We start from the raw sequence: 26,261 nt of genomic DNA on the forward strand, positions 1-26,261 counted from the left end.
GACGCATGGGGGGGACCGCAACCCGCCAATCGGAACTGTCCAGGTGCGGTGCCCGATGCCCGAAGCGTGGCTCCTTTCGATTGGGTTTGTCCAGCAGCTTTTCTCCAATCAAATGGCTCCGCGGGCCCCTCACACACCGGGCCACCCCTTGGCCTGGGAAGCCTTGGTCTCTGAGGAAAACCGTCCAATGAATGTAGGCGCATAGCACGTCTGTCCTTTCCTAGAGGTCCCGGGGAACCACTTCCGGCTCTTAGAGAACGTTTGTTCCGTGACTAGGGGAAACCGTAGCCAAGACAATGTGGTTTATATCCTTTTCCCGTCTACGACGTGGGTCACGTTACGAGCCCTTTCAGCGCAACGTTCGCCGTCACCTTTCTTTTGGGCGTTTCTTTTCGCAAAAGAGAAATATGTGAGGGGTTGAATATCCGGAGTGCGTTTGGATGGTGGTGAGAAACTACAGTTTCCGGCATGCAACGCACTAGTCTCAAGAATGCTGGGAATTGTAGTCTCTGGCGTCTAAGCCAGTTGCGTAGTTTGGCCCTGGCGCTTACTCCGGTCTTGTGTCCGCGGGAAATGTCTCCTGAGTGATTTAGATTTCCACCTCATTCGGATTGCAGAATAGATCTATGCTTGTTCTAGGACTCTAATGCACACAGTTTTCAGAGGCGGCTTTGGAAAGTCGCCCCGCGTGGCCCTAGTCTCGCCGTGTCAGAGGGCCAGCTAGGGATTCTGGGCTCCGCCTCTGGCTGATGGTAGCACGCCGGTTTCCAGGTCGGCTTTCTTGCGCGTCATTCAGGTTTTCACTTGGCGTTGCGCTCCCCGCAACTCCTGACCTCTCTGGTTTGATTTGCAGTAGAGCGTGGCGGGGGTTCACCAACCCCCAAGGAAACTCCAAGAACCCAAGTTCCTTTGACATCCCCATTAAATATCAAGGAATGACCTGGCAATCTAGAGTCTCTCTTGTGAATCGGCTGGAGAGCACGGTGGTGAAGTCCAGGCTAGCATAGAACAGGAAAGGACATTTGCAGATACTTGAAAGCAAAAGCCGCAGTGCTTGCAAAATAGCCTGGATTGTGGCTTTGTAACTTCATAGAAACACCTTTCCGCCTTCCGACAGACAGCAAGAGAGGCTCTCTGGTGAGGGAAGTCCCTAAGGCCAGCCTGTGCATTCCGAAATGTTCTCTAAGCTCTTTTGCCTCATTTTAACAAATTTTCCACCAGCACGGGTGCCTGCCTCTAACACACCCGTTCTATCACCTCTTTCTCCAAGAAAATTGGAGTTGTTTTCAGGTAATCCAAATTCCCGAAGGCAAGCTTTTCAGTAACAGTGTCCTAGACCCTTGGACAACTTCGAGAATTTAGACTTGCAGATCTTGAATCTGTGGTTTGGTGTTTACATAATGTGGCGATGGCTTATTTACATCTGTCTCATTTACCTACATTTGCCAAAGCATAGAGAAATGTAAGACAAAGGCTTAATGCCTCTGTGTTGTGTTGTGTTGTGTTTAGGGCATATCAGCATCTTATTTCTTTGTGCTTTTGGAAAAGAAAGCCCGTTTCTGCGTTTGACAGCCCAACACCACCCTCTTTCTTTCTATCTGTCTCTTTCTAAATCGAGCAAGTAAGCAAGTGTTCCGAAACTGTGAATGCATCTTAACTGGCCAGTGGGAGGTAGATCGGGTTGCACCTGGGAGGAACTGAGAATGAGATTCGTCCTCCAAAATAAAGCTGGTGCTTTTTGTGGGTAGAAGTTTCTGCAGATGATGGTCCCCAGAGCCCCAGAGAGAGAAGAAAGGAGAGAGAGAGAGAGAGAGAGAGAGAGAGAGAGAGAGAGAGAGAGAGAGAGAGAGCACGAGATCGCTGAGGAGAGATGACTTAGTGGATAAAATGATTGCCCCACTCGAACTATGACCTGAATTAGGGTTTTCAGCTCTCAAATAACATCAGATGCTGGTCTAACCAATGCTGGAGGTGGGGTGGTTTTGGTAGAGACAGATAGGGCTCTCTGGCTAGACAGCAGAGCCAAGATGACAAACTCCAGGTTCGCTAAGAGGATAGAGGAACACACACACACACACACACACACACACACACACACACACACACACACACACAGTTTCTTGGATTCCTAGTGTGTCCCCATGTTCAGACTTTGACCTGTCACTGATCTCTAGTATCCAGTCCGCTCTGTCTTTCCCCCCAGCACTGATACTCCATAGGGCTATTAAGTTCCCCACCCTTGAATCTAACTCTCTTGTTTCCTAGTGAGCCACCCTGTGGGTGCTGGGGTCAGACCCCTGACTCTGTGCAAGAGCAAGTGTTCTTATCCACTGGGCCATTTCTCCAAGGATGCTTTTTTTTAAAAAAAAATTTTTGTTTTAATTTTTATTCCTGTATGTATCCCTGGGTGTCCTGGACCTTGCTTTGTATACCAAGCTGGCCTCCCCTTGCCTTTGCCTGCAGATGCTGGGATTAAAGCAATGTGCTACCACTCCCAGCTAGTTTTTCTCTTTAACGCTGTATATTTATGGACACTACTGGCAATGGCTACCTTCCTTGTTTGTGGTTTTTGTAATACTGCTTGAGCAAAGGAGATGCAGGTAGGGGTAGGAATAGCTCCCTTCATAGGCAGGTTTAATCCAGCTATGGGGAGACCAAGGCAGGAAAGCCCTTAGCATTTGGGAGCATTAAAGAATTGAGGCATGGAGTAGATACCAAGGTGAAACAAGGTTGATTGATTTGTTCCTTCCTTTCCTCCATCCATCTCTCCCCTGTTAATACAACAAATACAGGGTCTGCCATGTGCTATGTATTATGCTAGGGGCTGGAATTTCACTGGTGACCAATGAAGATATGGCCTCTGTACCTACAGACTATGGACAGGTATTAATAGTGGAGGTGCACTGTAAGTAAATGTACCCATTCATTCATTCATTCATTCATTGTGACAAGATCTTTCTAGCTAGCCTGGGCTGGTTTAAAAGCCACTATGTAGCCCAGGTTAGCCTCCAACTTTGGGCACTCCTGAGTGTAGAACCACAGGAATGTGCTTGTACACCTGGATGTAAGTGCAAGTTCAGGATGTAACCTGAGTAAGGACACAGTAGAATGTCATAAAAGAGAATTGTGGAACCTAGGTGGGGACATTCTACTTTTTAAAATTTATTTATTTATTATATATAAGTACACTGTAGCTGTCTTCAGACACCCTGGGAGAGGGCATCAGATCTCCTTACACATGGCTGTGAGCCACCATGTGGCTGCTGGGATTTGAACTCAGGACCTCTAGGAAGAGCAGTCAGTGCTCTTAAACACCGAGCCATCTCTCCAGCCCATGATGGGGACATTCTTGACCTTGATAATGGTGGGTGCTTAAAACTCATCAAGCTGCACACTTAAAGGGGGTAGATCTTCTGACATTTAACTCTTGGATCCATTTTGGGTTAGTTTTCCTTTAAAAATGTTTCTCTTAGTTTTATGCATGTGCATGGTGCATTTTGAGTCACATAGGTCCAGATGCTACTGAACCCCTTCTTCTCAACAGATTTCCTCCTTTCATGTCTTTAAAAAGTATTTTACTGTGCATATTAAATCTCAAACTCAAGTAACCCAACAGCAGCTGTTACTCTGAAACAAAGTACTAAAAAACATTTCAGAAAGACTCAAGAGGCTTCCACACTCACTAGGATGGTCCACAATAAGACAAAGAAACAATTTGGATATATTTTAGCAAAATTGCTGGACCTGGTGATGCTCGCTTTTATTTTTATTTTTTTATTTTTTTTAATCCATGGGGATCATCTTTAATAACATAGGTTATTTTATTTTTAAAGATGTATTTATTTTATATGTGAGCACACTGTCGCTGTCTTCAGAGACACCAGAAGAGGGCATCAGATCCCATTACAGGTGGTTGTGAGCCATCATGTGGTTGCTGGGAATTGAACGCAGGACCTCTGGAGGAACAGTCAGTGCTATTAACCTCTCAGCCATCTCTCCAGCCTGATGCTCGCCTTTAATCTCAGCATTTGAGAGGCAGAGGCAGGCTGATCTATGAGTTGGAAGACAGCTTTGTCTACAGAGTGAGTTCCAGGACAGCTACATAGAGTGATCCTGTCTCTAAAAAAAAAGAGAGAGAGAGAGAGAGAGAGAGAGAGAGAGAGAGAGAGAGAGAGAGAGAGAGAGAGAATGAATTTGATTGAAGTTCCTTATTTTGTAATTTTTTTGTAATTATCATTTATGTATCCCAGATACCTAGTACCTTAGTTTTTTTTTTTAATGTCTCAAACAGATATGAAAATCTGGTAAATTATCAATTTTGATGAACCTATAAAAATTAAGTCTTGCCCTCATCTTGCAAAAATGTAAAACTTGAAACAAAAACTTCATTTGTATTAGAGAAAAATTAATATGTGGGAATTAACAAAGACATAATTTCAGTATGAAGAAAACTATACACCATACTGAAAGAATGAAAAGAAATAAACTTGGATAAGTCTGCACCTCCGAATTGTGTGTTGCTGTATGCTAAGTTGCAGCTTATGGGAGTGCCCATTTGTAGTTTCACGTAGTGTCTGCTGGTCTGAAATGAAGGCACACTTCAGTGTGTTTTAGGTTCACTGACATTCACCTTCCTGCTTCTGCTTCCCGAATACTATGACCAAAGGTGTACCGCCCGTGCATAGAACTTGCTCTCTTTTGCTTATATGTCTTATTCATTCATTCATTCGTTCATTCATTCATTCATTTTTCAAGGCAGGGTTTCTCTGTGAAGTCTTGGCTATCCTGGAACTCACATCATAGACCAGGCTGGCCTCGAACTCACAGAGATCCATCTGCCTCTGCCTCCCAAGTGCTGGGACTAAAGATATGTGTGACCATGCCTGGCATAGTTCTTGCTTTCTTTTATTCTTTCTGTAGTAATGAAAAGATGTCTTTACATGTGTAGGGTTTTTTTTGTTTTGTTTTGTTTTGTTTTTTGTTTTTGTTTTTACCTCTCTGCTTCGTTGGTTGAAAGTGATTCCCAGAGAGTAGAATCACTGAATCACAGATTTCGGGTACTTGAACAAATTTCTTTTTGTTAGTTTATTTTTATGGATAGGTGTGTGAGCTTGCACAAGTCTATGTGTGCCATGTGTGTGACAGTTGCCCTCAGAAGCTGGAAAAGGGCATTGGCTCCCCAGGAACTAGACTTACAGAAGGTTATGAGCGTCCATGTAGGTGCTTGAAACGGAACTTGGGTCCTCTGCAAGAGCATTACCTTCAACAAGTATTCCCTAGGACCCATCCTGAACGCATCTGCATGTCAAGTGTCTAGAGAAAGGACAGTAAGTTAGAAGTAATATCTGAAGACTGGGCAGGGCATGGGGGTGTACACCCGAACCTCAGCACTTAGGAGACCGGCCAGGATAACAGTGAGACTCCATTTCAAGGCTAAAGAAGAGGAGGGGGAGGGGGGAAGAGGAGGAGGAGGAAGAGGAGGAACAGGAGGAGGAGGAGCAGGAAGAGGAAGAGGAGGAGGAGAAGGAGGAGGAGAAGGAGGAGGGGAGGAGAAGGGGGAAGAGGAGGGCTGGGAAGGCAGGCCAGCTAGTAAAGTGCCTGTCATGTTAACACAAGGACCCGCAGTTCCCTTCCTAGAACCCACTTACAAAAGCGAGGCCTTGTGCTTGTAATTCTACTACTGGGAGGTGGAGACAGGAAGTCCCCTGGGAACATTCTAAACAAATGGTAGACTTTACCTCAAAAATAAGGTGAATGACACCTGAGAAGCGTATTGAAGGCAAACATCTGGCTTCTGCCTGCGCAACCCTCCCCTCCCCAATACTCCACACACACACATACTCCTTCACACACAGATATGACCTCTGTTCACGTGGAAATGAGAGATGACAGAGGGTTTGTTTTGTTTTTATTTTTATTTTGCAAGGATTGATGATCTATTTCTAGTCTCCTATGAGACAGGTGAGGCTTCTATTTACAAAATACCCATAGTGTTTATTCTGTTGTCTTTTTAGAATTTTTGAAGGAAACATTGTGAAATTAAAAAAAAAACAACAACAACAACAAAAACCCAGACCTTTCTACACTGCTTATTTATTACAAAACTTCTAGGACAGATGTTTCTGCACACTGATGTATGGTCCCCATCACATCTCGCGCCTACCCTCTCTCTGTATGGTGACATTATAATGTTCGGGCTCACCTGTATATAAATCTTGATGTTGAGACCCTTGTGATGGCTCTTGTCGGTAAAGCACTTGCTACCAAGTTTAATGACCTGAGTTTGTTGCCCTTAACTTACATGATGGAAGGAGAGAACTGACTCCCAAGAGTTGTCCTCTGATGTCCACAGAACATCTATGGTACACCCATGTGTGTGCAAGTGCCACAGGTATGCGCATGTGCTTGCACACACACACACACACACACACACACACACACACACACACACACACACACACCACCCCCCAACAAACAAGTTAATTAAAGCTAGCAAGCAAGCCTGACTTTTCACTCTGACTTTGGATGCTCTGTTTATCCTGTCCGGACTTTTGCCCCTAGATCTGGGTGTTTACCCTGGTATTACTGAGACACTTCAATGCAGAGGCTTAGTAATTTTTTTCTCAAGGCATGGATTTAACATGCTGTTAGGATATCTTAAGACCTGTTCTATACTTCTGGCAAATGTTTTACTACGTATGAAAGAAATAAATATAATTTGGTGTGGAAGTAAGCTTTACCAAATAAAAAGCCGTTTTCATAAATACCTTTAGCCTTTGCAGGCAAAGTCGTGTCGTCACTAGGGTGTTTTCCGTTAGCTCGGTGGGATTAAATTCCAGTAGGTGAGTGGAATGTCGTGTGAGCCCGTAGAACTAAAGAGGAAGTAAAACCATAGAGCCCTGTCAGGCTCCCCGATGGAGACTTAGTTTGGCTGCTTGCCTTGGTCTTGGTCTTTGGCCTGTCTTCCTGGGCTGACCTGGGGTTTATAGCTAGTCTCATCTCGCCTTGGCTACTTGTCATGAATCTTCCCTGGCTAAAGTTACTTCTAACTACTCCTGGGTCCATTTGTGGACTTAGCTTCCTTTTCTTAATCACCTCGCCTTGGTGTGTACGTCTCTGTGCGACAGAGGTAGTGGTTGGCCAAAAGATCTGGGACAGTGGGCTGGGACTCTGGGGAAGAAGGGAGGCCCACTCATTTTATCTGCTCATCTTATGAGCTGTTAGTCGTTCAGCCAAAGCTTGGGGGTGGGGGGGGGTCAGGGGAGACACAAACGGCCTGGGATCCTAAAATAAATCTGTTTTGCCTTTCTTGCCCCTCACTCAAACTAGATTGCTTAACCGTGGCATCCCTTCCACCGGAGACAATTTAAAGAAGTGATTTGGATGAGGCCGACCGATTGCTTAAAGCAAACAAAGTTAAGAGAACACCCAAGCCGCGGACCTTGGCCACTGGGTCAGGATGGAACTTTCTTCCTTCTAAGTGTGACGTTATCCTGCAGCTGAGTGACATGATCGAGGAGGCAATCGAGATCGCACAAAGATACAACAGCCAACCCATTTTAAGGCGCCAGAAACCTATCCGACCTTACATCTGTTCCACTATAGATTTCCAAGAAGAGAGAGACTTTTTAGCCAAAACCATCTTCCCTCAGCTTAATGACTTCTGCAGCTCCCGGGGCACCTACTTCAAAGCTGTGGACCTGAGATGGTCGGTCCTGAAGGCCCATAAATCTTTCACCAATAACCAGTTCCGACAGTACTCCTGCCTACACTCTCAGCACCTAAAGCTCTGCCTGGACTACGTGAACAGATGCTTCCCATTTTTTATCTGCCTGCTGGGGCAGACCTATGGAGATTTCCTCCCCGACTACACCCCTTTCCTGTTATCCAAGGTGAAGGACTTGGAAAGTTTATCCAAGGGGGAACAGAATCTATATGTCGCTGCCAAAAATGGCTATCCCTGGGTCCTGAAGACCCCCAACTGCAGCCTGACAGAGTTCGAGATCATCCAGGCGGCATTTCGGAAGAAATCTCAATTCCAATTTTTCTACTTCCGGACATCAAACTCGCTGCTGCGGACCTTCAGTGAGGAGGAAGAGGAGGAAGAGGAGCAGCTGCCCTCAGGTTATCAGGTGGACAAGCAGGGGAAAGTGAAGGTGGGGAAGCTCAAGGCTAAGATCATCGGTAAGGGGCTTCCCGTCCGATTCTACAGAGACCTGGACGAACTGGGCGATATGGTTCTCAAAGACTGGCTGGATGTCGTGGAGGAGCTGTATCCAGTCACTATGATCATGGAAAATATAGGTGCGTAAACGTATAGATGGCTACGTTTGTCATCAGCGTCAGAGAAATGTCTTCTGTGTGTCCTGGGAGTGTTGTTGTAAAAATATAAAGCTGTTTTTTATCCCGCTAGGTCTGGCACCGAGGTGCCCCAAGATATCTGCTGGATATCTTAATTCTCAGTCAGCAAAGCGTCTCACCCACTCTGCTCCATCCCACATCACACTGCCGAAGGCCTCTCTCTGAGCCTGGCAGCACTCTCTCTACCTATCCAGTTCCCAAGGCAGGTGTCCATGCCAGAAACACACATCCCAGCTCTGTGGCAGCCCAGACCAGCCGCCACACACTTTCTTACACTTAAATCGCTACATGAAAGAACACACAACACAATAACCTTTGGCCCAATTGATAAGATATAATTGCCCACCTAAACGCACAAAGCCCAATTCACACCCATCCCTTAAAAACATTCATAACAACCTGTAAAGGTACAGTGTGGAATCTTTTTTTTTTTTTTCTTTTTTTCGGAGCTGGGGACCGAACCCAGGGCCTTGCGCTCGTTAGGCAAGCGCTCTACCACTGAGCTAAATCCCCAACCCCTACAGCATGGAATCCCAACGTCATCTGCCATATTGTCCCGCCGCCGCGTCTCTCCCTCTCCCTCCTGTCTCTTCCTCCTTTCTGTTCCAGTCCCCTCCTCTTCCTTCAAACTTCTCTCCCACCCATCCTTCCTTCTCGTCCAATGACAGGCCTCCTTCTGTCCTGTACCTGCCTCACCTGTGACGTCATCCCACAGGGGAGGAATTTTTTGGGTGTGTGCACAGGCACACGTGCGTGCGTGCATCATGGTGCCTCCGGAGGACAGAGGACAAGTTCTGGGAGTCCGTTCTGCACACTCCTGTCCCTCTGGCCCACAGTTTCCTGTCTGTTCTCCTGTCTCCATCTCCCCATCTTACTGTAGCCTACTGTGCTGGGATTACAGATTCAGGCCCCCGCATGTGGCTTTTGTGGGCACCAGGGTAGATAGAAGTCAGGCTTGGGCATCAAGTGCTTTTACCTGCTGACCTGTCTCACCGGCTCAGGGAAAGAACTTTTAAATAACTGAATATACTTGTTAGACATTTTAAATTAATACCATAGTCCTGTAGCCTCTAAAAATAAATTTACTTAGTTAGACGTGGTGGTGAATGCCTTTAATCCCAGCATTCTGGAAGCAGAAGCAGGTGGATCTCTGTGAATTTGAGGTCAGCCTGGTCTTCAGAGTGAGTTCCAGGATAGCCACAGCTCTGTTAGACAGAGAAACCATATCTCAAAAAACAACAAAAAAAAATACATATAATTGTGTGTGTGTCTGAGTTCATGTATGTACATGCATGTGTACCATGTTTCTACAGGAGCCTGAGGTCAGAAAAGAATGTCATATTCCCTAGAACTGGAGTTATAGGCAGTTGTGAGACACTGGGGGTGCTGGGAACTGAACCTGGATCCTCTGTGCCAGAGGACTTTTGGGACAGAAAAGAAGAGCTAACACCAGGCCTGGAGACTATTAGGAAGTTAGGGAGCCCAGAGAGGACCTAAGTTATCTGGCATCACGTGTAGACCTAGAGGGCCACTTCGAACCAGGGCTGATTTTGTGCCCTTCCCTCTTGTCTCACCTGCAGAGAATTTTGATTATCAGCGGGATGGGGAGCTTGCTGTCCGGTGGGCAGAGGCTGGGCTTTAATGCACGGGACAGGCCTCACAGCAAAGGGCCAACTAGCTCTAAGGGCCAGCGGTGCCACAGTTAGGAGAAGAGGGCACCTTTATTGTTAATCTTTAAGGTTTAGACTTTGAAGGGTAACCTTCTGGTCTTGCCAATGAACAAGCAAAAGCTGCTCTGCTAAGTGTCTGACTACTAAAGGACCAATCTCCATTTTGAACTCGGTCCCTCTGGTTCTCAAATCCGTACTTGACGAATCCTCCACTCCTCGGCTGGATCCTTTACGACTAATGTAATAAGCCTGAGAATGTGTGAGAAAAACCGACTCTGAGGCCCCATTCCAGGAATTTGCATTTTTTTATGTTTTCATATTTTTTTTTCTTTTCTTTTTTTCGGAGCTGGGGACCGAACCCAGGGCCTTGCGCTTGCTAGGCAAGCGCTCTATCACTGAGCCAAATCCCCAACCCCATGTTTTCATATTTTTAACTATTTTTTAAAATCTTTATTAACTTGAGTATTTCTTATTTACATTTTTCGATTGTTATTCCTTCCCGGTTTCGGCCAACATCCCCTAACCCCTCCCATTCCCTTCTCTATGGGCTTCCCTCCCATCCTCCCCCATTACCATCCTCCCCCAACAATCCCATTCACTGGGGGTTCAGTCTTGGCAGGACCAAGGGCTTCCCCTTCCACTGGTGCTCTTACTAGGCTATTCATTGCTACCTATGAGGTTGGAGCCCAGGGTCAGTCCATGTATTGTCTTTAGGTAGTGGCTTAGTCCCTGGAAGCTCTGGTTGCTTGGCATTGTTGTTCATATGGGGTCTCGAGCCCCTTCAAGCTCTTTCAGTCCTTTCTGATTCCTTCAACAGGGGGTCCCGTTCTCAGTTCAGTGGTTTGCTGCTGACATTTGCTGTATTCTGGGTGTGTCTCTCAGGAGAGATCTATATCCAGTTCCTGTCGGCCTGTACTTCTTTGCTTCATCCATCTTGTCTAGTTTGGTGGCTGTATATGTATGGGCCACATGTGGGGCAGGCTCTGAATGGGTGTTCCTTCTGCCTCTGTTCTAAACTTTGCCGCCCTATTCCCTGCCAAGGGTATTCTTGTTCCCCTTTTATTTTTTTTTTTTAAGATTTATTCATTTATTATATATAAGTACACTGTAGCTGTCTTCAGATACACCAGAAGAGGGCATTGGATCTCTTTACAGATGGTTGTGAGCCACCATGTGGTTGCTGGGATTTGAACTCAGGACCTCTGGAAGAGCAGTCAGTGCTCTTAACCGCTGAGCCACCTCTCCAGCCCCTTGTTCCCCTTTTAAAGAAGGAGTGAATCATTCGCATTTTGGTCATCCTTCTTGAGTTTCATGTGTTCTGCGCATCTAGGGTAGGTATTTGCATTTTAACGTGAGCCGACTAGGAGATTTACATGCAAGTTAAAGCGGGGAACCCTGCTTCCACATCGTATTGCCTCCAAACGAAATGAATGTTGGAGTTGTTTTTGAAGATAGTGTCCTATGGACATACATGTAATAGACTGAAAAGCCAATGGCAGAGTATGGCAGAGGCCCTTCACCCAGACAGGCTTCAGGACCGGCCTGTGACGCCCCTAAAGGATATGAAAAGTGTTCACGTGCATGGGGTTGCTCGGGAGGTAGAAAGATGGCTATGTTTGGCTCCCTGCTCAAGAGATGACATATAGAGGTTACAGTTTCCAATGCGAGCACTAGTTAATGTGGCCATGTAAAATGACAGTACGTGGTTTAATCTCAGGTCCTTTCTGCGACCAGGTAGTCAGGAGACCTTGGAACGTGATAAGGAGCAGATGACTGGTTGGTGAATCCAAGAATACTGACCCACATGAAGTCATTTGTATTCAGTGCTGAGGGGTAGCATTGTGCTGGTCATGTGAGACTGCTTGCAAGCCAAACCCTTAGGGACCCCGGAAAAGAATATTATCAGTTCGGTCAGTCTTTGTTGTAAGTGACATCCATAAACGGGAGGATTGCAGAACTGGGGTCCCATTCCATTCTACTGAAGTAAAACTTGCTTATGGAACTGCAGAACCAAGGCTTAGTTCTGGTTCCTGCGGGCTTCATCCTGGTGCTCAAACGACATTCGTAGGCTTGGGCTCAGTGTTCCTGAGCTGGGATCCACTGTCCCAATGTGGGCTCAACAACGTGGATTCCACATCGTGGAAAGAAACACGACTATAGCAGCTCCAGGTGCAAAGTCAGAAGACTTGACTCGAAGTCTTAGCATTGGGTCATGGTGTCTATAAGGGCCTGAGTGAGACCATGTGTTTGTATTTGACTCGGTCACTGGTGCCAAAATATGTGATGAGCTAATCCCATAGCTGGAAGAGCAGCCAAGAGCTGAAGAACACAACTGAGACTTGAGGGAACCCCAGATGCTAATCTAGTGCTGCTCCTGAAACCAGCGTAAAGCCAGGGGATGTGAGACAGCCAAAAATACAGACCACATAGGTACTGTTGGGATAGGGGTTTGGACCCTCAGTTCAGACCTGTGCTAGATGCTAGCATTCGGTTCCAAGCTGTTCAATTCAGAGACTTACTACGGATCAGCCCTGGTTTCTTGCATAAAACAGATTAACAGTAACTATTGGGAAAGAAATAAAACACAGTGAAGCAAGTAAACACGGGCCTGGCACATGACAGCCGTGAGGAGTTGTAAGAAGAGTGAATACCTGGTCCCCAGCTCCGAAAAAAAAAAAAAAAAAAAAAAGAAGAGTGAATACCAACAAATGGGGACTGGAAGAATGCGTACATTTGGCGCAAGGGTGAAACGTGGCTAATATTAATATTCTTTTCCTGATCTCAGTGTGAAGCCCATCTGATTAATAACCACCAGGGTGAGGAAGAATCAAGCTTTTCTGTAGATGTGGACTAAGGCCACCTTATGGCATCATTGTATTTGTTAGTTTTTAAAGTGGTTTTCAGTGTACATGTATGTGATATGCATGTGTGTGCATGTATGTAATATGCATGTGTGATATGCATGTGTGTGCTTGTGTGTGATGTGTGTGTGTGTTGGTGCATGCATGGGTGCGTGGGTGCATGCGTGTGTGTATGTGTGTGTGATATGCATGTGATATGTGATGTGATATGCATGTGTGTGATATGCATGTGTGTGATATTCGTGAGTATGATAAACATTGTGTGATATGCATGTGATATGCATGTGTGTGCATGTATGTAATATGTGTGTGTGATATGCATGTGTGTGCTCATGTGTGATGTGTGTGTGTGTGTGTGTGTGTGTGTGTGTGTGTGTGTGTGTGTGTGGTGGAGACACTCATGCTGCAGCAGGCTTGCAGAGGCCAGAAGACAGCATTATGGAATCAGTTTTTTCCTTCTACCAGGTTAGCACTCAGGTTTCTGGGCTTGCTCAGCAAATGTCTTTACTTATAGAGCCATCCTGTTGGGTCTGTATTAGTCTGTTGTTGTTTTAGACAGAGTTTCTTTATATAGCTCTGGCTGTACTGGAACTCACTCTGTAGATCAGGCTGACCTCAAACTGACAGAGATCTTCTTGTTTCTGCCTCCTGAGTGCTAGGATTAAAGGCATGAGCCACCACCCCCTGACCTGATTTTTAATATTATTAAAAGGTTAGTTTATTTTTAACTTTATTTTATTTATTTATTTATTTATTACTTTTAGTTTTGTTGTTGTAGCCCTGACTGTCTTGGAACTCACTATGTAGACCAGGCTGGCGTCCAACTCAGAGAACCTGCCCGCCTAGCTTTACTTTTAGTTTTAAATCGCTTGTATTTGTATGTGTATGTGAGTGTGGCTGTGTGGGGGTATGTGTACATGAGTGCGAGTGCCCTCAGAGACAAAAAGGTGTGAGATGCCCTGGAGCTGGACTTGAGGTAATTGTAAACCCCTTGATGGGGGTGCTGGGGACTGAACTCGGGTCCTCAGCAAGAGCAGAATGCCCTCCTAACTGCTGAGCCATCTCTTTAGTACCTGGGTTTTATTCTTTTTCCTTTTAAGATTTATTTCTTTTATGTATATTAAGATTTATTTACTTTATGTATGTGAGTACACTGTCACTGTCCTCAGACACACCAGAAGAGGGAATCAGAGGATCCCATCACAGATGGTTGTGAGTCACCATGTGGTTGCTGGGAATTGAACTCAGGACCTCTGGAAGAGCAGTCAGTGCTCTGAGCCATCTCTCCAGCCCAGGTTTTATTCTTAAATATTCCTTTATATTTACACTAAGTCAATAAGAAGATGCATGGTGGGTAAACCATAAATAAGCTTTAGAAACAGGTGTTAAATCCCTTTCTCATGACCCTTCCTAACTCACGTAGGGTCTCAGAGTCTACAGCAGGGCAGTAGGAGACCGTTTGGCAGTTTCTGAAAAGCAAGGTACAGTCATCAGTGTACATGTGGGTGCATGGGTGTGTTTCTGTGTGTGTGTGTGTGTGTGTGTATGTGTGTGTGTGTGTAGTGGGTATGCAGGTACATACAGTGATATGTTTTGTAATGCTAATGATATGATTTGCAGAGCGGATATGGTGTGGTGGGAGGGGATGCCTTAGCGGGCCCGTGCTGGGCATCCCTCCCTCCTGAGGTACCAGCACACAATGGGGCTGGTATAGAATGAAGTTTATTTGGGGACATGGGAAGGAGGGTTGAAAGGGAGTAGAGGTAGAGAGAGAAAGAGAAAAGGGGCAGAGAGAGAAAAGGAGCAAAGAGAGAAAGAGAGGACAAATGGTCCCTTTTATAGCAAGCCAGGCCTACCTGGCTGTTGCTAGGTAACTGTTGGGCAGAGCCTAGAAGGAATGCTAGCATGCTAACGTATAGAACCTAGGAATCAGCCACAATTTCCGTTTTAGACTCTTGGCTCTTGGAAGCATTAAGACACATGGGTAAAAATGCTATAGCAATCCATTTTCTGTAAGGCTGACTTTATAAATCAATTACAAATACTTGGGTTATTCCATAGAGAAACTGAGTGAGGCCCAAGAGACTGGTTGGACTGTGAGGTCCTCCTAAATTCTATTGAAACTCTTGGAGCTGGAAGCTGGTGTTGACCAGACTAGGTTTCTAAGTTTATTCTGGCTCAGATCTCAACCCACAGGGAAGCCCAGCTAGTTATGGAGGTACAGGGGTGTCTTCTGGGAATCTATCAAACCAACCTGTGTTCTATTTCATACTCTATCCTTCATCGCTCACCTCCCACCCCTGCCACCAGACTAAGCTTGGAGAGTCCATCTCTCCAAAGACAGAACAGTGTTTTGGGAGGTCAGAACACCCTGACCCCAATCAAACATTTCGTTTGAAGCAAACTGGAGCTGGAGTGAACCTTAGGGATACGTCATCTTGTTGTCTGGCTCTCCATAGCCTACCAGAAGTTAAAGGACTCCCCCAGTGACAGAGCTGTATCTGTGCCTATGATTATAGTTGATGTTGGAACATTTTACCCTAAAAATATGATCTACTCCCCAACCTCCACCATGAGAACACACATGTACTACACATACCCCACAAAATGGAGCTATCTTTGTACTAGCTAGCATGAATAGACATGAACAGACAACAGATTATTTATATATATAATATATATATATTATATATATATATAGTCTAATTTTGTTTTTATCGCTGTTTCTCTGAGGTCCCAAGAGTTGGACTCCATGTACAAATAGCACAAGAAAGATTAGATGGTCAGTCTGAGGTAGTGGGTCTCAACCCCTGGATGGTCTCAACCTGCAGACTGCATACCCGATCTTTACATTACGATTCATAACAGTAGCACAATTACAGTTATGAAGTAGCAACAGAATAACTTTATGGCTGGGGGGCTCAGCACAGCATGAGGAACTGTACTAAAGGGTCGCAGCATTAGGAAGGTTGAGAACCACTGGTCTGCCGTTTGCTTTCAGTATTATTTACAGTAGGCTGTAAACTCTGGGACAACCATAGAGAGAAGGCAGTGTGCACACAGAGGGTGGGGTCTTTCCTGGACGTTTAAAAGAATCTCACAGAGCTGAACATAACGAAGCAACAAATCTAATACCTTCCTTATCTCTTTCCACTGTTCAGACTACAAACACAGTTTTGAGAATCTGTATCACGAAGAGTTTGTGGAGAACTGCAAGCAAGCTTTTGTTATTTCCAAGGAGTCAAACAGAACCTTTGAAATGCTGGAAAGATTTGCTATAAAAGATCTTGAACTTAACTCTGACAGTGCTGTGGCAGGTGCGGGGCTAGACTCCATTCTCAGGTAAGAGGTTCCCAAATCCTAATTTGTTTTAAGGGGCCGAAGCAAAGCGACCCAACTTTAATAAATACGAGCCTTCAAACTCAGAGCGCCTGTCCTCCCTTTCCCCGTAACCTTCTGTATGGCCCTGTAAGGGAAGCCACACCCAGACACCTGGGCAGCAGGTTTCCTAACCAAGTCAGCACCACTAGACATGCTTGTGTGGAAGGAGGAAAGCTTATGGAGCTGCCCCTGCACAGAGAGCCACATCAGCTAACCCTGGCTGAGAAAAGGAGAGTTAGCCTTCCAGTTTGTTATCGAGCACCGAGTGGTGAGCCCTCAAATCATATACAGACAGACAGCATGGACTCAGCCCGCTAAACTTACATATTCATGCATGTACGTATATATGATAATGACTATAAAAGAAAGGGGCTACAAATTGAGGGAGGGGCATGGGAAGAGAGGGAGGGTGAAAGTATGTAATTATATTTTAAAGTGTTGCAAGAATGTAAGTAAAAAATTAGGCTATGGAAAGAAACAAAGGAAAAACGACGTCGAAAGGCTTGCTTCGGTTGGCGACCAGTCACTCTGCTTTCTTGAAGCTTTTCTGTATCCCGTACAGTCTCTTCTAGTGCTCTCAAGGTTAAAAGCCTCCGATGCCTCCTACATCAAAATTTGCTTGACTAATTTCTGAGCATTGTGGGGCGACTATAACAAAGGAAACCCAGGAACTTGAATACGCTTGGATAGTATTATGTCCTGTACACAGAGCTTCTACATATATCGTTATAAATTATATTAATCAAGCACTTATTAAACTAGAGACCATGTCATATTTGGGTTAACAAGGAATCAAGTTATCCTACACGTTGCACGAGCTCCTTTTAGGTGTATCTGGCGTGCTGCCCAGCACAGCCAACCGCCACCCATCTTTCCACCGTGGAGAGCATAGGGCTCTGTGTACTTTGCACAGGCACTGATGACGAGCAGTGAGGGGCCGGAGCTGCCGTCAGTGCCCCTCCACGTCTCATTTCTAAATAGGGGAAGGCATCTCACAATGCTTTGTTCAGTCTCCTTCTCTGGCTCCTGCTGGAGATCTGATTTGTTTTGTAAGAATTTGGTGATTTGAAACAAAGCCACAGCAGCTGGGATGGTACAGGGTGGCCTTTGCCGTTACGGCTTAATACTCCCATCACAGGCCGCTCGGAGTGACCAGTGTGCCTTCTGGCAGTCCGGGCGCTCATGCTAAGAGGAAGGCAATATTCGGTCATCTATGTCAGTATGACACTCAGCCACTGCCTTTAAGACTATAGGAGACACGTATGGGTTATAGTTAAAGAAGTTAGGCTTGGATAGGCAAATCCACAGAAGCACAGAGTTAGGGGGCATCGGCTGAGAGATGAGAGTGGGGATGGAGAGGAGGGCGACTTTTAAAGGGACAGAGGTTTTATTTTGGATAGCGGCCACGCTCTGAAGTTCGATAGCAGCGATATTTATACAACCTTGTATGATGGAAACCAGCCAGTTGGGACGTTTAAAACTAAGGGGTTTTTGCTTTGCAGATTGTTTCTCATTTTGTTTATTATATTTGAATAGTTCATCATTCAAACGAATTTTGTTGTAGTTGAAGGATTCAAATCGGACACAATAAAAACACGATGATTAGATAGTCTTTTTTTCGACTGTATGAAAACGTTCAGGGCTCTGTTTGCTCTACTGCCTGGAACAGTGCTCTGTACTGTACGTTCCTGAATACCGAGTGCAAGTCAACAGAAGAATGTTCTCTGTTCCAAGCTGCACAGCATCGGCTCAATGCCAACCTTTTTTTAATTTTACTTATCTCTTTCTAACTCTCTCAATTAGGTCCCTCGGCCCTCCTACTAGGTCATAGTCTGGGCTGGCCTTAAACTTCTGGCCTTTTGCCTGCCTCTGCCTCCTGACTACTGAAGTTAAGCATGTGCCACCACACCAGGTCCTATACCAACCCCTTATCAGTCGAATTTTCTGGAATAATGTTTCCATTTGTGTTTAAGCAGATGCAGGGACGCATTGATCCCTGGTTATACAGGTGCACCTCTCACACGTGTATTTCTCCTCTTGATTTGCCCTGCTTGGTGCACAGAGCTGCAGTGAACGAAAGAGCTAAAACCTCTGCCTCTGTGGCTTTTGGTCCTGGATACAAGGGCTGAGCGGCACGTGTGAAGAGTTAGTACGCCCCGTGTCTTCAAGGGCCAATGGGGCGCTATGGAGCCTAGGAAAGGGGCCAGCTGATAGGGTGAGGGAAAGCCCTGCTGACAAGGCAATGTTTGGGTAACTAACAGAAGTAAGTAAGGCAGCCAGCTATGCAAACATGGCATGAAGAACATTCCAGAGAGAAGTAATTGTAAATACAGAAGCCCTGAGGCTAGAGAAGTGGAAAGGTGGCAGGCAGCTGCAGGGAGAGTAGTGTGGGATGAGGTCACCTGGCCTCCTGGGTCACCTGGATGACATTTCTCAGCAAGCTCACGCTGGCTGATGGCAGGGGTAGGGCTCAAAGTTAAACCCCACGTTGGGACGTTCTCGGCGAAGGAATTTAAGTAACAGAGCATTGATTCCCAATTCATATGAATGAAGATTGAATTCTTGTGAAATAACTACTTTTTAATGGCTCAGCTGGGGTGGGTGGGAGGTGTTCACTTCAAGGAGTTTTCTAGCCCAACCCTCTTGCACTGCTGAATCTGAATTCAGGCTCACATGTTTCATTTCATTCAGTCAGTCATGTATCCATTTGACAGTTTATTGTCAGATGCTGTGCTAGTCAAGAGTAAAATAATTCTGGGGACTTTACTGCCAGTGGAAAATCATTACACACACACACACACATACAAACACACATGTGCATATACATGCATACAAACACACATATGTGCACACACATACAAACACACATATGTGCACATACACATACAAACACACATATGTGCACACACACATACAAACACACATATGTGCACACACGCACGCACACACATGCACAGCCCCCCCCTACTTTGTATGATTGGTGCTAGGGGTTGCATCTAAGGCCTCACATATGATAGACAAGCGCTCTCCCACTGAACTTGGCCCACCGGAATTTTTCTTTTCTTGAAACAAGGTCTCGCTAAGTTAGCTAGGAGGACCTTAAACTTGTCATCCTCCTGCCTCAGCATCCCAAGCAGCAAAGGTTACACGTCTGCACCACTACACATAGCTGATAGTACCAATCTATCACGATCACCAGTGTGAAGTGATGGTGTAAGCCTGTGAACCCAGCATGGGGAAGGCTGAAGGAGGAGGGTCAGGAAATCAAGATCATTCTCGGCTACTTAGAAGTCTGAGGCCAGGGGTTGGGGATTTAGCTCAGTGGTAGAGCGCTTGCCTGGCAAGCGCAAGGCCCTGGGTTCGGTCCCCAGCTCCGAAAAAAAGAAAAAAGAAAAAAAAAAAAGTCTGAGGCCAGCTTGAGTCACATGAAGCCCTATCCCAAAAGTAAAATAACTTGAAGTCACGAGGTCTCTATCATGATTCTCACAGGACCGAGGTGCCTCTGCGTACACAGAAACTTTCACTAAAAAGTTAAAGCATCTTAGACCACTCCCTCCTCCTGACGCGTCACCTGGGTGGTGGTGACCTTTAATCCCAGCAGTCAGGAGGCAGAGGCAGGTGGATTTCTGAGTTCAAAGACACAGGGTGAGTTCCAGGACAGCCAGAGCTAAACACTAAACAGAGAAACCCTGTCCCGAAGCGGGAAAAAACCTGTGGAAAAGCACCAGGACAAGCTCTTGCCAGAACACAGACGCTGTTTTATGTAGAGCTACACACTGGCAAAGGCTCAGCGGTCACCACTAAAGGGGGCAGGTTGGCGGGAACTCCAGCTCTGTGGGTTTCAGGATTGAGGAGTGTGCTTGGTGTCTGGGAGCTCTTGTTCTTCCTTCCCTCCCAATGGGATTCATAAGTCAGCAAGGACAGCTGCTGGTGGTAAAATGTGCAGAGGTGGGCAGACAGGACGGAGGACTGGGTTATCTCCCTTGGCCTGGAGCCTTTGCTCATGTTTGAAGTTCATGTCAGACAACCTAGCCAGAGGAGCCTTCCCAAGTTACTAAGTCTCTACTCCCCTGATCTCATGTCTTACAAAACCACAGCTCCAAGGAGGAATGACTTCTCTACAAAGCCAACTGAAGCCTACTAACTTAGGCCAGAGCAGCACACCTCTTAGAGGGATACTACCCAGGAAATGTTCTCTCTCTCTCTCTCTCTCTCTCTCTCTCTCTCTCTCTCTCTCTCTCTCTCTCTCTCTCTTTCTCTCTCTCTCTCTCTCTGTCTCTCTCTCTCTCTCTCTCTCTCTCTCTCTCTCTCTGTGTCTTTGTGTGTCTCTCTGTCTCTCTGTCTCTGTCTCTGTCTGTCTCTCTCTCTCTCTCTGTGTCTTTGTGTGTTTCTCTGTCTCTCTCTTTGTCTCTCTGTCTCTCTCTCTCTCTCATCTCTGTCTCTCTCTCTCCCCCATAAACATTTGAGCTTACCTCATACCTTTCTATTTTTCAGAATCAATTCCCTTCCGACTTGTAAGTCCATTTTGCTCTTGTCTGGGGAGCGCGGCTGCGGAAAGTCCACTCTGATCGCCAACTGGGTCGATGATTTCAAAAGCAGACACCCGGGAGTGCTGATGATCCCGTACTTTGTGGGCAGTACGTGTGAGAGCTGTGACATCATGTCCGTGATCCACTACTTCATCATGGAGCTTCAGCACAGGGCCAACGGTAACTGAGCCAGCCTTATGGGCAGGAAGTGAACAGGAGTCCCCTGCTAGTCCTTCTGAACTCCGCTTTTACTGTATATAAACACCAACATGACTGCTTCAAACACCTTAGGTCACTTGTCAAACTAAAGCCAGAAAGTTCCTGAGACCAGAAAACAACTGGTTTTGATAAAAAGCATGAATCTTAATATAAAATTTTTTTTGTTTTTTGTTTTTTAGATTTATTTATTTTATGTATATGAGTACACTGTAGCTGTCTTCAGACACACCAGAAGAGGGCATCAGATCTCATTACAGATGGTTGTGAGCCACCATGTGGTTGCTGGGAATTGAACTCAGGGCCTCTGGAAGAGCAATCAGAGTGCTCTTCACCACTGAGCCACCTCTCCAGCCCTAAAAAAAAATTTTTAAAGATGTGTTCTTTCCCATAAAAGTAAAATAATGACTTAAAGATAATTAGCATAATTTTTAAAGCATCAGCTGAATTAGAAATGAGCTGTTGTTGCTCTTGTCCTGGGCCTGGCATTCTCTTGTTTTCATCTAAATCTTCTATGGCCTCACCCATATGTCCTGCTTCTCCCTTCCTAGAGCCTCCTCCTCCTCCTCCTCCCTTCCCAGGTAATAGTCTACAAGGAATTTCTTTTTCTTTTTCTTTTTCTTTTTTGGTTCTTTTTTTCGGAGCTGGGGACTGAACCCAGGGCCTTGCGCTTCCTAGGCAAGCGCTCTACCACTGAGCTAAATCCCCAACCCCTACTAGGAATTTCTTAATGACTACCAAGCACCATTCCTCCCTATGGTCAACCTGGAAGAAATAGATTCTTTTTACCCAGAGGCAGCGCCTGAAAGGCTTAACTCTTCTGCCTTGGGCTAGAGCAGTGGTTCTCAACCTTCCTAATGCTATGACCTTTTGATACAATTCTGCATGCCATGGTGACCCCCAACCACCAAGTTATTTTCTTTTTTTTTTTTTTTCCGGGGCTGGGCCCCGACCCCGGGGTCTTGCGCTTGCTAGGCAAGCGCCCTACTGCTGAGCTAAATCCCCAACCCCCACCAAGTTATTTTCATTGCTACTTCATAATTGTCATTTTAAATTTTTTAAAATAATTTTTAATTAATATTTTATTTAACATTTAATTAATTTATTTAATGTTTGAGTACTCTGCTGCATATACATCCACCTGCCTGAAGAAGGCATCAGATTTCCCTATAGGTGGTTGTGAGCCACCAAGTGGTTGCTGGGATTTAAACTCAGGACTGTTATGAATCTTAATATAAATATCTGCTATGCATGATATCTGATATGTAACCCCTGCGAAAGGATCATTTGATTCCAAAAGGGTTACGCCCCACAGGTTGAGAACTGCTGGGCTAGAGGCAGGGGGAAAGTGGGAAAGGCACACCCAGCCCTCCAAAGCCGGGGCCTGGATTCCCACTGCCATCTCTTGGTAAGAAGATGGCCACATAAGGTATCAGGCAGGTTTGGAAGGGATGGTGTTGGGAAGTAGCCTTCTCTGCTACACTCTTTGGGGACATCTTTCTGGGTGGCTTTTGGGGGACATCTCCTAACCGTATAGAAATCAGAAACACATTCTAGGCAAAGGGAAAAGCCAAAGGAACACTATAGTTCCTGATCAGGACACACAGTGGGATGAGCTGGAAATGAAGAGAGGGCCAGTGTGGTTAGACAACGATGGGTAGATGGCGGAATCTATCAGACAGAACAGGGAGTGGACAGGGCTGCTATGTATAGGAGGAGCTCTGAGGACAGAGTCCCAGTTGTGGAGTCTGCTGACTGCAGTGAGAGGCCAGGGTAGAGTTTGGAGCACAGGAGTGACATGACTAGATTCCAAATCAACCTGATGTGTGGGGAAGGGACACAGGGGAGCGAGCTTGCAGACGGAGAGGGACACTTACTGTTGGCTAGTGAAATGGTCCGAGCAAGACGATCAACATGTTGGTGGAGGGCAATAGCAGTGGAGAAGGGCCGTGTTCAGTTGGGGAATTTGCAGAAGAATTGGAGGTAGGTTGCAGGTAATGGGGGAACAATGGGCAACTCCCATCCCTGGGCTTTAGGAATCTAAATGAAGGTGAGGGTTGTTGACTGAGACAGGCAGCACTGGTGGGGCAGCAGGCAGGTTGGAGGAAGTCAGGAGTTCTACTTCGGATGTGTGATGTTTAAGATGCAAGATGTGTTGCACTGGCAATGGTGGCAGTCATGGGGGTGGTGGTGTGATGGTAGCAGTCACGGGGTGTGTGCGCTGTGCTTCATGCTGTCCTGGGAGCCTGAGAACCTGCACCAATACTTACTGGTCACCTGTGTTTGATTTCCGACCCCAGGAGAAGGCACTGAGGTGCATATGTACCACAGCAGGCTCTCCCAGCGTCCCTCAGTCTCTACCTGGCATACCTTGCCCCTAACCCTGAACTTTCTAGCGGAGGCTGGGCTGCTCTTCCTCCAGAAGCTCTTCCCTATAAAATCCTGACATTTCGGTCTCTCTCTCTCTCTCTCTCTCTCTCTCTCTCTCACTCTCTTCTCTCTTTGCTTGGGTAAGTTTTAACTCTCCGTGGCTTGATCCTATCTGTTTTGTTTGTTTGTTTGTTTGTTGTTTTGAGACCTATTCTCTTGTAGCTTCAATCTTTCTGTGAGTCAAGGACGGCCTTGACTGCCCGTCTCTACTTCCCAAGTGCTGGGATCACAGCCTGCCGTACCCAGCTATGGTTTTCTATTTATACAATGTAGATTTAACCAGAAAAGTACCCTTGGGCATTTAAGAGATTGACTAGGGTAGAGTAAAAAAGACAAAGGCAGTCAGTGCCGGTCGGGACATCCAGAAAGCACTGACAGACATTAGCATTGCTGTGCTCCTGCTGCACACATGGGCATTCGCATGCATCTGACTGACTGACTGACTGACTGACTGCCGGTGGGTGATGGTCCTCCTCTTCTCATCTACCTGCATGTGCTTCTAGGTCCCCATAAGACTGAGGTGCCTCACAGTGACTTTGGATACGTTCATACAGTTCACATGCTGCAGGGCCCGGTGTGTTTGAGTCTCTTTCTGTCCTCCTGGTGGCTTTCTGTGAACAGGCAGGGGAGAATGCGGATGGCTGGGGTTCTCTTGGGTTGCACCCCCTGCGTCTGTAAAGCAGGCGAAAGGAGCAGAAGCAGGTGTGACTGTCCCCATCATCCTCCTAGTCCTATTCTGGCCCGTTCCCCAAGGTGTTCACTTGGGCTAGGCAGCTGGTGATGTAAGCTCAGCGGAACACACCCAATTATGATTTTATTCCCCAAGCGAGTTGTTATTTTAAAGGGGTTCAGAGCGCTCCTAATAAAAACAAGCTGGGGGCTGGGGATTTGGCTAAGTGGTAGAGCGCTTACCTAGGAAGAGCAAGGCCCTGGGTTCGGTCCCCAGCTCAGAAAAAAAACAAAAAAACAAAAAACAAAAAACAAAAAAAAAAAAAAACAAAAAAACAAGCTGTTGTCTTTCAAACAAGTAGCCTTTTAGCCTGTCAGCAGTGAGATGGAGCCGGGAAAGTCAATAAATCACGGGCGCCACTGAACGGGCGAGCACCAATCCTCATCCACCGTGGAGGCTCGGGAAAAGAAGCTTTGGGCTTAGCCCGCAGTTCTAGTTTTTCTTTTGACTAGCTGGGTGATCTTGATCAGTTTACTCAAGCTCTTTAATGCCGCCCCTCCCCCCACCTGTAAAACATACTCCCTAAGGCCATTGGAAAGATAAAGCTGTCAAGAGTTGACAGCGGGACCTGCTGGTACTGGCTGCTACTGTTATTTGGCTGCTGTTGTTATTTACTTTGGGGATTAGAGTTGGAGGGAAAAACAAAACCAGCCAGCGCACTAGTAAGGGAAACAAGACTCTCCCACTCCGGTTCACCACCAAGCAGAAGGAAGGCTGCAGTAAAAGAGTCTGCCTTGTAGCTGTTGCAGCTTAATTAGGTCCAAATGGTGCTGGACATTTTCAGCCCCCACCACCGCGCGCAGCTGGCTTCCGGGATGAGGTGGAAGTGGGTGCAGGAGGCAGAGCGGCCGCTGAGAGAGTGCAGCTGCGCAGTGCAGATTCAGCTAACTCTGCGGCCCATTTTTCTGTGGCCGACCTCTGTTCTCTGCATCTGCAAGCATTTCTCCGTGAGACGCGAGTAGCAGGGGCCCTTCCGCTCTTTGACACCAAATACCACACGCGACATATCCCTACCAGGACAAAGCGTTATGTTGGAGAACTGCCACTGTCGGACTCTCCCGACTTCTGAGACATGCTTTGTAGAGTCAAGTTTTCTTTTGATGCAGTTCCCTCCTCTCCACGGTTCCCTAGAACTGGATGGCACTCCTACAAGGCGAGTTCTCCAGACTGTAGGCTCCCTGAGCACCAGGCATCCGGTTAAGGGCTTCTTCAGCTCCTGTTCCGGGCCTTGAGCAGCATTGGCACCCTGACATCCAGACTGCCAGGGCCACCATTGGCACCACTGGTAGAGTAGAGAGTCTAAACCCTGGCTTCTGTTGACTCTGAAGCTCTTTGTCCTCAATACTAAACTATGTAGCCTTCTAGAGGCAAAAAAAAAAAAAAAAAAGAGGAACCTCTCTCAGCCTTTTGGAAGATTTCCTTCTTGGTCCTCACCCAACATTGGTTCACAAGAGAACCTACCTTTGAGTTGGTGATGTGAAATGGGCAGAAAGCCTCAGAAGGACCTGCCAGGCCTTGTGCCCTGGGCCAAAATCACTTCCTAGCCTGACTTTTGTCCTTGGCTCCATATATTTGGTTTCTCTGGAGTAGACCCATCACCTCAGGTCCCTTCCCTCCATTTTTAGATACTTGTCATTCATGGGCCACCCCTCTGTAAGACTGTAAGACTGACTGACAGCCTGTGTAGCCCCAGCCCTCGTGTGTGTGTGTGTGTGTGTGTGTGTGTGTGTGTGTGCTTCATGTGGATAGCTCCCTCCAAGTACTCTGAGCTTACCCTGTGTGGTTTCCCAGTATTGTGTGTTTTAATCCTTGTCTTCCCCTGAAAGCCCTGTGAATTCAGAGACTATGCCTATTTTATTGGTTATTGGTAGACCCGGTGCCTGGACAGGCATAGAGGATTTCCAATATATCTTGTGTTGAATGACGCTCTCTACCTACATGACCACACACATGAGCATGCACACACAGAGAGAGCTATGTCTGCCTTTTGGTGAGTCATTAAGTGGGGGATTTAAACATTTGAGATATTAACATTTAAATCAGACAGCAGGCCTTTAATGAAGATGGATTGGCTCTTATCAAA

The 26,261-nt window shown here is 46.3% G+C and overlaps 1 protein-coding gene across 1 annotated transcript in view; it reads left to right on the plus strand.

Moving 5' to 3' along the window:
- Positions 1–250: 250 nt before the first annotated feature.
- Positions 251–26,261, plus strand: part of LOC116907663 (tetratricopeptide repeat protein 41) — a 65,234-nt gene continuing 39,223 nt past the window's right edge. Inside the window, exons 1-4 of the mRNA XM_032910758.1 lie at positions 251–446; positions 7,330–8,304; positions 16,054–16,234; positions 20,768–20,982. Of these exons, the coding sequence (XP_032766649.1) occupies positions 7,509–8,304; positions 16,054–16,234; positions 20,768–20,982 (1,192 nt within the window). The 5' untranslated portion in view covers positions 251–446; positions 7,330–7,508. The remainder of the gene's footprint in view (positions 447–7,329; positions 8,305–16,053; positions 16,235–20,767; positions 20,983–26,261) is intronic.

The sequence above is a fragment of the Rattus rattus genome, chromosome 1 (genome assembly GCF_011064425.1).
Source record: "Rattus rattus isolate New Zealand chromosome 1, Rrattus_CSIRO_v1, whole genome shotgun sequence".
Taxonomy (NCBI): domain Eukaryota; kingdom Metazoa; phylum Chordata; class Mammalia; order Rodentia; family Muridae; genus Rattus; species Rattus rattus.